The sequence below is a fragment of the Triturus cristatus genome, chromosome 9 (genome assembly GCF_964204655.1).
Source record: "Triturus cristatus chromosome 9, aTriCri1.1, whole genome shotgun sequence".
NCBI lineage: Eukaryota > Metazoa > Chordata > Amphibia > Caudata > Salamandridae > Triturus > Triturus cristatus.
The window spans coordinates 75,251,703-75,263,702 of record NC_140592.1 but is presented as its reverse complement, the minus strand read 5'-3'; the positions used below and the strand labels follow the sequence as shown (position 1 = coordinate 75,263,702).

General features: G+C 44.7%; 1 protein-coding gene across 4 annotated transcripts in view; it reads left to right on the top strand.

Annotated features, from left to right (window-relative positions):
* Positions 1-12,000, top strand: part of GRIP2 (glutamate receptor interacting protein 2) — a 687,757-nt gene that overhangs the window by 80,781 nt on the left and 594,976 nt on the right. The window contains exon 1 of one of the 4 annotated variants that reach the window (XM_085624445.1): positions 9,366-9,503. The exons of the other annotated variants lie outside the window; for them this stretch is intronic. Coding sequence (XP_085480571.1) covers positions 9,449-9,503 — 55 coding nt within the window. The 5' untranslated portion in view covers positions 9,366-9,448. Of the gene's footprint in view, positions 1-9,365; positions 9,504-12,000 lie in introns of those variants that run through there. 4 annotated transcript variants of the gene reach the window in all.

The window sequence follows — 12,000 nt, the reverse complement described above, 5'->3', positions numbered from 1 at the left end:
TGTCATAATGTGTTGCATGTCATGGAATGCATGATGCAATCATCTGAAGCCAAATATGTGTGCTGATGCATGAATGCCAACATACATTTCAACTCTTAGCTTTTGACATTGTGTATCATTTATGATACATACTTTCTCTTTTTCTTGGTTTCCCTTAAAATTGTGCCGAAGCATGTTTGGAGCTTCGTACTTTCTCATGCAATCAGGAGTGGCTAAGCAGTTTGGGCCAACCTCTTCCTTTTGCTGCCGGGCCAAGACTGATTGCCTGTAGTTGGCTTCTTCTTTAATGACACAGACAAATGGTTTAATAAGCCTAGTGGATCTCTGGTGAATTGTTTGTTTGTCCAATTGATTTTAATTACATTTTCTGTAAATTTTACTATGGAATAAAAAAACGCATATGAGCTGTAAAGTGATGGAATGAAATGTTGCTCAAGAAAATTCCAGATAATTAAGAACTCTTTTTAAGAGCAGTCCCAGCAATTAATTTCTTTGGTGTCCATCGTCCTGAAACTAATGAATCAGTTTCTTCACTATTATTTGTAATAACATCCCATCACAGATCATATTCTGGTCTTTCTACCCTTCCTCAGTTTTAGCTGCCGAAAGATGATCTCTTCAAGGTCATTTTGTCCACATTCATCAAAAACATTCCTGGATTTCTTTTTTGAACCCTGGGATGAAGAGAATTTACCCTAGCTCCAGCTCTAATCACAAAGTGATTCTAAAAAAACCTAAATTAGGAATATCGATGCATGGTTGAAGCCAAGAGTAAGTGAAGCAATTTGACTTTTTCCAGGAGAGGTTTTCCACAATTAAGCACATTAGATTAAAATTCTTTCAGAAAATTGATTTTGGTGGATTTTGCAGCAGAAAAAGTCCCCCTTTGGCCAAGTAAGGATAAAAAGAAACCTAAATTCTCATTTAAGGATTTCCAACAATTTCCTAGCATCCCCAAATTCATTTGTGAAAATCAATTTTTCGAATGCCGCTGGAAAAGTCTTCTAAATGTGAAGAAACATAAACTGAAAAAACATGTATTGAATCCACAGGAAAAAAAAAAAGTCGTAGTATAGGTGGATTTGACCCAGCAGAAGCAATTGCCTTCAATTGTAAACCCAAATTCTCTGAGTAGAAAAAGTTGGCAAGACGAGCTCTGAGGTCTATTCGGAAGTTAGAAAACTCCGAATGTTAAGTTGGGTAATAGTGACAACTATTATATATACATAGTGCTTGGAAACAGAATTAGTGTTGCATGAAGTATTATATGAATTATTGTGTCTATGCGTATGTTTTACTGAGTGAGTGTGTGTCTTAAAAGTCTATGTTCTTTCAAGGCATTAAATGTAGGTATGCTTTCTCAACTCTCCTTTTATAACTTTTGCGGTCATCCAGATGGGCTTGAAGGAATAGTAGTAACTAGTAGTAAATTAGCCCTGAGTGAAATTACTGAGAAGCTCGGCGAGTGCCATGTGTGTGATGGTGGTTCTGGGAAAATGGGAGGAGGGCACCTCTGGAGGCCAAGAATCCAAATGATGTGGCAGTTCCACCTTCTGTCCTGGCAACAGAGAGGTGCTACCAGACGGAGGCGCTATCCATACCGCTTAGTATAAAGTACGCGCTTCATTTTACTGATTCCTCTCCTCTTCCATCCGGTCACACTCCCTGCACGGTGCGCTGTAGGGATAATTCAGTGAGATGAAAGAACACAAGGAAGGTAATGCACAGCATCATTAAAGCTCCCAGTTTTCTTTTTTTAATAATTAAATGAATTATAAAGGTAAATATAAAACAGTAACCCATACATTTATCTGTAATTGTGTTTGATATGAAAGATGTTTCCTTTTTTTGAGACACTCTCAATGCTGCCCCTAAGGACTGTCAGACAAATAGCTGTGTAGAATGATTTGAGGGGGTGTTAAAAGGATGAGGTATCCCAATGAAGCTTTAAACAGCTTCAGATAGAGAAGAGAGAGAGAGAGAGAGAGAGAGAGTGTGTGTGTGTGTGTGTGTGTGTGTGTGTGTGTGTGCGTGTGTGTGTGTGTGTGTGTGTCTGTGTGTGTATCTATGTGAGTGCATGTACTATAATGTTAATACATGCATTGAAGTGCACCCTTATGAGTAGATGCATTGTATAGGTCTTCTTATAGCACTAAAATACATAGAGCATTGGATTGTGAGTGCATGTTTATCTGTTCAATAAAAGTGGAAACTAGTTGCAGCTTCCTTTTTTCACAAAATACAAAATATATGGTTAAATACAAAAACATAAGGAAAAAACACACAGATACAGACCTAAATATCGAAAAATTAAAAAGCATTAAACCAGGAACTGTACACATAATTGTATGCATGATGAGGACTTTCACGTGGAAGGACAGGTGACTCCCACCTTATGTTTCAGAATGCATCGGAAACCACTGAAACTACACTCTTAATGAACGTGACACACTTTGAACCCTTGGGGGGTAAAACAGACTTCTCCAAACACAGTCCTATATACCCACTGTGGAATGTGTTTGTGAAACACCAAACCAGTGTGTATAAACCAGCCACTAATTGTTAGTGAGTCAAGAAGCTATTCTGTGTCAACTAATAACTCACTGTGGGCCAACGCCATTTGGAAGAACAGTCAAAAATCTGCTACTTTGGAGTTTTGTTTTCACTTATGATTGTGAAAGTCACAGAAAAAATACATTTTCTGTGTGCCCCGAGGGCTGATAAAATAAAGATTCTATGATTGTTCAGGTGGCCAATGCTCCTCACAGAGCTTAATTTGTAAGCAAAATGTATACATTTAGGGGCCTAAACGTTTTAGGAGCCTGCTAATGCTCTGCCAAATCTTGTAGCCAAATACCAAGGCTCCCTATTTTTGATTCCACCTCATGCCTCTTTCATCCCTTACTATACACTTCTTGTCTCCTTAGCTCACTTTTACAGATTATTTTCAGGCCTGCCTTCGAACCTCATCACTGTTTTCCTATCTTTCTCTTCCCTCTTTCTCCCTTTCCTGACTTTTTCTCACTTGCACGGGGACAAGCTCTGATGATGAACAATTAGTCCTGGTACCCAAAACGCAAATGATGGTGCCCACCACCTGGAACCATCCAGACAAATGAATCTCTGCCTCCTCAGCTTGTTAATGTGTCGCACGGGTCCAACTCAGCTCTGTGAGCCAAGTTTGATGAGGTCGGTCTGTATCTGCGGATGGATGCTGGCCAGAACTGGGGTCTCCGGCAGGGCTGCTCGGCACCTGCTGCACTCGCTCACGTCCAACCACTCCTGGTAGGCATTCACGCCTCCTCTACATACACCACACAAATCGATGAAACCAGTTATTGGTACATGGTGCAAGCAGGTAATCATGAACGCATACCTGCATCAGCATCACTAATGTCCTGCCATGTTGCCTAGCTCAGTAGACAAGTTCTTGGATGTGGTCATATATCCACACCCTTTAAAGTCCCAGGTGATACTTTGTAGTGCGGATATGGTCCCTTCTCCCCTGACAACCAAGTGCTTAGTCTTATCTTAAATTGGGACTGATGCCTACCCCTGGCCATGCTACCACCATCACAAGCTCCCAAGGACCTCTGCTTTCTCAAGGCATTGTCACCGTTTGTGGTTCTATTCGGATGAGCGTTTGCACCAGTAGATCCCATCCTCGCAGTTGTGTGTCTGTCAATTGCAATCTTGAGGTTGTGGAGACACCTTTGACTGATCTTGCGACAGCCATCAGAGGCTCCTCAGGGCTCTTATCCTTTCTCAAGGCGTTGTCTCTATTCAGGTGCTAAGCCCGGTCAGACACCTATGATAAGCCACGCCCCCACTGTCAAAGGCTCTCCAGGACTTTGGTTCTTTCTAAATCCTTTGTGTTTATATTCAGATCCTCACCTGTTGAATGTCTGATTCTTCCACCTCCATCTTTAGTTTGTTCATTTTTTTCTTTATGTGCGGATGCCCAAAGTGCCGCGGGTCCTCATTAAACTGGAAAGTAGCACTTTACAAAAACACAAAATAAAATAAATCAAAGCAGTGCTTATTCCAACAATATCTTTTGAGACTCAGGTTAAGAGCAAGACTCCAGAATCAGAGAATGTTTACATTAATTACACATTATATGATCTCTCTTTTATTCCCTCCGGATTTCAGTCCGAAAGATGCAGGTTTGCCGTACAGGGGCTCACCAAGGTTGAGGTGACTTGTCTCTGAGAATGGTGGATAATTTACTCATCCAACTCTAAACTGTTATTTAAATTGTCTAGAAGAACGTGTGCGACTCATCAAAAGCTACGGAATCTTTTCCGACATATTCAGTTAGCTATAAAGTATTAGTGCAGTGTATAATATGTTTGTAAGCCCCCTATATTTCTTATAGATGTGACTAAAGGTAAAGGAAACTAAGGGCCAGATGTACAACGCATTTTACCAGTCGCAAAGGGCCCAACTGGTAAAATGCATTTTACTATGTACAAACCCCATTTTGAGAGTCAGTAACCTATTAGCAACTCGCAAAATAGGGTTTGCGACTCACTATTCAGAAGGGGCTTGCAGACGGCCTCCCTTCCCAATAGCAAGTTGCAGGGGGGTGTATGATTGTTTTGCAACTGGAATGCGATCACAAAACAATTGCAGTTTACTGCCAACTTCAAGTAGGTGTAACAGGCAGCAAAACGTTTTTAAGAGCAGGTAGTGGTACCACGGACCACGGACTACTCTTAAAAAATGAAACAGATACGTTAATTTTACCTTTTGAAATGCATCCTGTGTTCCTTTAAGGAAAATGGGCTGCATTTAAAAAATAAAAAAGTTGCCTTATTTAAAAGCAAACACAAACATGGTGGTCTACTGTCCCCAGCAGGCCACCATCCCTGTGTTATTGTCCACTCCCAATGAGTCACAAATTGCGACCTGCCTCATGAATATTGATGAGGCAGGCCCATTGCGACCCCATTGGGATTCTCCAATGGGTCTGAGACACATTAGTACATTTCATTTTGTGAGCATCTCTATTGCGAGTTGCAAAACATCGCAATTAGAGACTTGCAAAAGCAAATGGTCATACATGTGGCCCCAAGAGAATTTGCCAAAGATCACATCATTGATTCAGAGGAGTAGCCAGTTTTGGAGATACAGGATGGATGTACATGCATACAGATCATAAATAGTGGATGCAAATTGAACACTAAGGGAAAAGACTGCCCGCAAGGACCGCGGCATAACCACTGGTCCAATTAGGATGCTCCACAGTCAAAATCCGACCGCGGCAGTCGGATTCTGGCGATTAACATTGTGACGGTCGCTGATGCCGGCGCGATGTCAAAAAGAGCATGTCCTGCATATCCCTGCACTGCGTGCAGAACTGCACAGTGCCTGCCACCTGGTACAGGGACATGTGGGGGGGTACCATGGGTACCCCAGAGTGCACCCACACCACCCAACACATTGGGGGCCCGCAATGGGCCCCCGGAGACATTCTCCGCATGCCTTTCCGTGGCGGTTCCACCGCCACAGAAAGGCTGACTACCGTCGGCATCATAATCGTGCCGGCGGTGCTTGGCCCTGCTCCGCAACAATTGTAGCGGTCAAGCTCCGCCTGCCAGGCAAGTGGGCAGACTGCAACCGGCGGAAAAGTGGCGGGCGGAAAATCACACCGCGGCGGTCTCCGCCGCGATGCTAATCGGACCGGCGGTTTTCCGGGTTTCGATGGCGGGTGGATGGCCACCGGCGACGGCCATCCACCCGCCATCCTTATAGACCTCTAAATGTTGAGCCCTTTGTGTAATTTTTCGATGCAGTCTATGTACATATAGGTTACATCACAAAGTGGCCATTCACAAGGGATTGCAAAATAACTTTAATTTTAGGCTGGTTGTTGTTTGCGACCCCTGCAATTGGTCTCAACGCAGGGATGGTGAACTTCAAGGGACTGCGGACCTCCAGCACTGCTTTTGCATTTCGAACCACAGCAGCTCGTTTTCTTTAACGGGACAGGTACTGCATTGAAAAAATAAAGGTTTCTTGCTTGGGATGACGTCTGTGGAGAGGTGGGCAAAGGGCCAGCCAGCAAACTTCATAACGGCGATAACTTTTGATTGGTACTGCTACCTTTTTTTGTGAATGAGTTGCCGCCTCCTTTGAGGTTTTGATAACTTTTCAATTGTTTGTGGTCACAGCCGCAGTTACCAACCACTGATACATCCCACAAACAGGAAGGGACTCCCACTTCCTGCCCACTCCTAGATGAGCTTTGGAATAAATCTCAGAAACCCTTTTTGTCGATTCGGATGGGTATTTCTGAATCGTAGAAGGGGTTAGTACATTGTAAGAAAATAAATTGCGATCCCAAAGCCAGTGAAGTTGCAAATCGCACGTTTGCAGCATTAAATGGTTTTGTATATCTGGCCCAGTTTTCAGATTTCCGCAACACTGTTAGGGTTTCCTCCCATCGTAAACAAGGAATTGTAGTGCTTTTGTCATGATGCCTCATTAGTTTAGCAAATTTCACTTAGTGGTATATCATTTTAGAAAATATTTAAATAAAACAAATCTATCTGGCTTTGAAATTTGGATTAAGCTTCCTGTAAATCTTAAACTAGCCATTTATAGAGAGAGTCCCTTGCAGTCTAATTAGTGACAAGGCCACTAGATTTATGAGGCAGGGGAGGAACAAATTATGTGGCATGGTTGAGTAAATTGTGCAGCAAGGAAAGGCAAGTTTTGCATCGTAATGGGGCACATTTTGCTTCTATATTACTTACCTATTTTGTCAGTTTCACAACGTTAATGCTGCCTGGGCAAACATTTTTCTTCATTAATATCAGTTTAACGCTTAAATGCAGCAAGCAGCAAAAGAAAAGAGACTTTACCACTGCGTGGTAAAGGCACTTCCAGTGGACGGCAACATGTATGGCAGCTTTTTGGGTATCTTTTGATCTATGTGCGCTAAAATCCATTTTTTGTTAAAATCTGCAAATTATGCAGAAATCTGAATATGTGGCAAGTGCAGCAAATCCATAATTATGCTGGAAATGACTCGGAATCACATTATTCTGTTGGGTTTTCAGCCAGCCCTCTTCATCCATTGGTCCGGTATTGTTTCATTCATTTTTTTCTTCTGTGCTTTGCAGCATACAGCATAGGGAAATGGTTCTGCTTACTTCAGCAATTCGCTGTGTTCACTATGAGTGACAGCATTTTTACATAGAGCGCATCCACAAATACAGGAATTCCCTTCAGTGTCCAGGACCGAAGCTATGTGAGCTATTTAAAAAAATAAATTCTAGACATTTAGTCAAAATATTTTTGCTTTTAGCCAATGTTTTTTTCCCCCCAGATTGACGAGTGCTCGGCTACTTCCCCAACAATAAAGTTTTATAAAATCCATGTCAAAACAAAGCAAGCATTGACAAAGCCATAGACTTTCAGCCAACATCAGACCTATTTGCTTTGTCAATGCTTGTCTCTATGTAATGTCAAGGCAACATCACCATGATTTGTAGTCGTCTATGACGACATAAGGGAAGGAAGGTATTCGCTTGTGGAGGTGTGGCACTGTTGGAAGCAGGAGCATTGCCTTTTAATGCCGGCCTTTCCACTTGACCAAATTGTGTGATCTTGGGCAGCATTTTGGTTCCATAGATAATTCTGGCTTTGGTGAAAGTTAGTAGAAGTCATTTACAATGACTGTTGACAGCGATTCCTCGAAAAGCAATAGCCATCTAAAGTGGCATTGTGCATCGTTTGACCCTTGATGACATCACAGAATTGACCCTTGCCCCACCCAGGACTGGTTCTTGCAGGGGTCCGGGTGGGCCAGGCCCACCCAAACATGACCTTTGGCCCATCCAGTCAAAGTGGAAGATGCTGGTGAGAACATACAATGTCGAACATTGTACTTTTTCCCCCACATTGTTTACTTTATTTCTCGGTCAGGGGTCAAGGTACCTCTAGAACATCTTTTTAAAGTGCATTGCTTTAGTTATTATATCTACAATTTTAAATATATACTGATAAAGAGAAAAACACAGGCTTTGGGTGATTTTCCCTATTTTTGCACTGGCAGAGACATTTAAATAGTGGTTATGCCGGTAAAGCCATCTCGTGGCAATCCTACCTCATGCCCGAGGCAAGCTGCATTTGGGTGAGCCAACACATTAACAGGAGAGCTGAGCCAAGTGTCTGGATTGGCTCTTAGAGCATGTACACCAGCCAATCCCTGAACGCGTTTGCTAATAATACAACAAACATTACGTAAAATATGATAATGTCTCTTCAAAATTCAAAAAAGTGTATTTCTTTAACATTTGAATGCCTTGACATTAATAATTCACATTATAGCACTGGACTGAGAAGTACTTATTAAAAGTGACACTTTTTAAACATAAACTTAAAGCCATTTGTGCCCCGTCTTCACACTGGTGACAGGGCCCTTAGTGAACCTGCACTGGCCCACCTGAACCTACCCTTGGCCCATCCAGATAAAAATTCCTGGAACCGGGCCTAGACCCGCCCTTAGTAGCTTTACCTCAGCTGCTGAGGAAGAAGCTGAAGTGTGTGCAAACTTCAGAAACTGGTCTCCCAGAGATACATTTACGCTTTTTACTGGTGTCTCTCATTTCAGCAATGATGTAGCCCGGTCCTAATTCAAGCAAAGAAATCCCCCCCTTGAAATGAAATGAAATACCAGCGTTTGTAAAGCGCCCAGCTACCTCCAGAGAGGTGTCCCGGCGCTGGGGGCCGTCGGGAAGATTAAGCGAGTTATTGTCCAGAGTCACAAGGTGCTGGGCTAACCTGCCGCCGGGGATCGAGCCGTGAGCCCCTGTGTTCCGGAGTCAGCCACCCTGGCCACTGCACCACACCTCTTCCCCTTCCCCCACCCCCATACCCATGTTTGATAGTAGAACAAAACCAATAATTAGGTTTCAGAGGGCTCCTTACTTCCCTTGGCCCTGGTGCTACTGCACCTGCTGCACTATTGACAGCTATGCCCCTGGGTTTCAGGACCCCCGAGGCCTGCATTAGGAATGGCACTACCAGGGGTACCAAAAGGCAGGTCGGGGTATTAACTGATACCCCTAACTCTCTCACTAAGCCTCTCTACACAAAGTCCTCGTTCCTGACAGTAAAGACATTATCCTTCCCTCCACCGGGCATCCTTCCGGCTCTTAAGTACCTTCAAGCGCAGTCCTCAATTAACATGCAAATATCCGGCCTTATTCCTGGCAATTAAGAGCCGAGGCAGCGAGGGGAGGAGGCTGCAGGTTCATAAATATTGATCAGGTGTTCGGCGGGAAAGAGCACCGTCCTCTGCCCCTCCCTGTGTGCCAGCACAGGGCACCGGGCTCCGGCTGCCCTCCACCGAGCCAGGCTGGGCTGTGGAGGGGCAGAGCTCGACGCACCGCCTGCTGCCGCCGGCCGGACAGAGGAGTCGGACCCGGGCGGGAGGATGTTCTCCGTGTCCCTCAAGTGTCGGCTGGGGATGGTCCGGCGGCGGATGAAAGGTACGGGGAGGGGATGCTTTCGGCGGGAGGGGGGCGGCGCAGCGCGAGCTCGTTCCGATGCGTTTCACACGAACAATAGAGGGGATATCTGCCTGCTCTGTGGAAGATGCTGCAACTGTCCGTTATTCCGTGTCCTCTTTGAGAGCTCGAAGTCCGCCGGGACGGGGCAGGATGGGGCGAGGTGATTGCGGGCGGGCGCGGAGCTGCTCGCTTTTATTGTGAGAGAATAGAGGCATGCTACCCCGGGGTCCGCTTTCGCCGATAAGCAGCGTGACACTATGTATATACTCTTGCTATCAAAGACAGGGATCTTATATCCTTGAAAATACCAGGTGTTAGTGTTCCCGATCTTAATAGTACTGCGTTATCCACCTTGAAAGGATGAATAGATGAAGCAGCCGCACTGAAATTTACTTTATGCGTGACTATAAATACAGCGACCTAGGGTTCAGCGCTTTGACACACCCCTCGGCAGCAGGACGAGTTAGCAAATGATTGCTCCAATGTAAAGTTTTCATCGCTCATCTAGTGAACACAACGGTGGCACACCAGTGCAGCACTGCTGGAAACCAATGATGTACTTCTGTGGGTGGGAGCCGACGACCCCCAGCATGGTCTAATGTCCCAGCTCTCCCACTGACTCACCGTAGCATGCACACCTTACTTTGGCGCCAGCAAACTTTGAGTGGTTGTCATTGTTCCTAAAAGGCTATGTTTGCTTTCCCATCACAAGTACTTCCTTGTGGTTTGGGGCATGGCAGTACACGCATCACCTGTGTGTGCAAGCACATATTTGCATGCATGCGGTCAGGACTTTAAGTGGGATGAAAAAACTGGTGGAGGTCTCTCAAAGGGGCGTGGTCGATGTAATTAAGGGCGTGGCTTAAAACACCTCACCTAAAAATCTGTGCCCAGCATAGTGTGCCGCCCAACTGGTATTTTGCTGTTTCTATCATTGCATCTAGATATATAATACAACAAGTAGCATTACACATATAACAAGCCAGGTGTATTGGCTTTGCCAATGGGTGTTAGTTGCATAAGCTAAGTTAGCAACAACAATGGCTTCGTTGAATATAGTATTAAAAATGCTTCCGTTCTGAAATGATGAGACTGTTAAAGAACTTACCTCAATGGCAGTGAAGGGTGGCACTGCTGCAGAGTTAAGATTTGTTTTCACCCAGAGGGTAAAACTGGAGAGCCCTAAAGGGACCCATCTCGGCACCTGCTTTTTAGAACTGCCCGCGCTGAGCACCTGCACGACCCGGCCCACTTAAAGCCCTGCATGTGGTTGAGTGTGTCTACAACTGATTGTGTATGTACAGCTCCCAATAACATTAAATGAGCCGTCCAGGTGGAGGTGAAAACAGGTCTTGTAGCCCAGCCCTGCCTCATTGACCATGGGCATTCCATCAAGTTGTTTTGCTTGATGATGTCAGCCTGGGTTTTGAGACCTATTGTGGCATTATTTATTGAATGGCCCCTTTAATGTCCTGTAGTGCCACAGCGGACTTCTATAGAGTTCAGCATCCACCGTTTCCAAGGCAACATGGGGCGCTTGATTTTGATGGGGTGTCCCACAAGGGAGTTTGAGGTGGACACTCTCCTCTGCCCGTATCTACTTTGGGTGGAAGCGGCAGGTGCAGTGGCGGCTCACAGAGGGAGTGCTGCAGGTGGCGGTGCAGGGGAGGGGTAGGGTGGGTGGATAGTGGACTCTGACATATGGTGGAACAGAGTAAAATAAGTAAATAAATAAATAAAACAATATACCTTGGGCGCGCTGCATCGCCAACTTGACGATGCAGCGCGCACAAGGTAAATTGTTTTATTTATTTATTTACTTACTTTACTCCGTTCTGCCGTATGTCGAAGTCCACTACTCCCCCACCCTGCCCCTTTCCTGCCCTGCCTCACCGCCTCACAGCCCTCCCTCTGCAAGCCGCCACTGGGCAGGTGGCAGGGATGTGGGTGGAAGAGGATGCTGGCTGGCCTCCCGAAACATTACAACAATGCTCTGGTTCCAACCTGGAGACTTGTTTTTAAAACCCGATGTGATATGGTCCATTAACCCCATCACATACAGTGATGACTTCCAAGGTGTACCTGCTGTGAATGTATGAAGCTGTTAAGGACAGCCTTGGGGTCAGGTCGGTGTGGGCCGGGTAATACGGTGTCACCTGGTAAATGTCGAATGAGGCTTTTTAATGCTGTTGGACCAGGAGGTGTGAATAAGTGCCAAGTTGTGAAGCTTCTTTTGGCGACCTTTGCGTAGGTCTATAAAACACTTTAAAACTTTGCAAAGTTTTTGCTTTGCCACATGCACCTGAGAAATATGCCTTTTGCTACAACTTATATAACACAAACTCAAATGAAATTGTAAAAGTCTGCTTTGGCATAAGACTGTCTCATACATTTATTGGCTCATTGTAAGTCCCAAGGAAATCCAAATCCTCGTGCAAACAGGAGTTTGTACTTGAATTATGATAAAATAAGATAA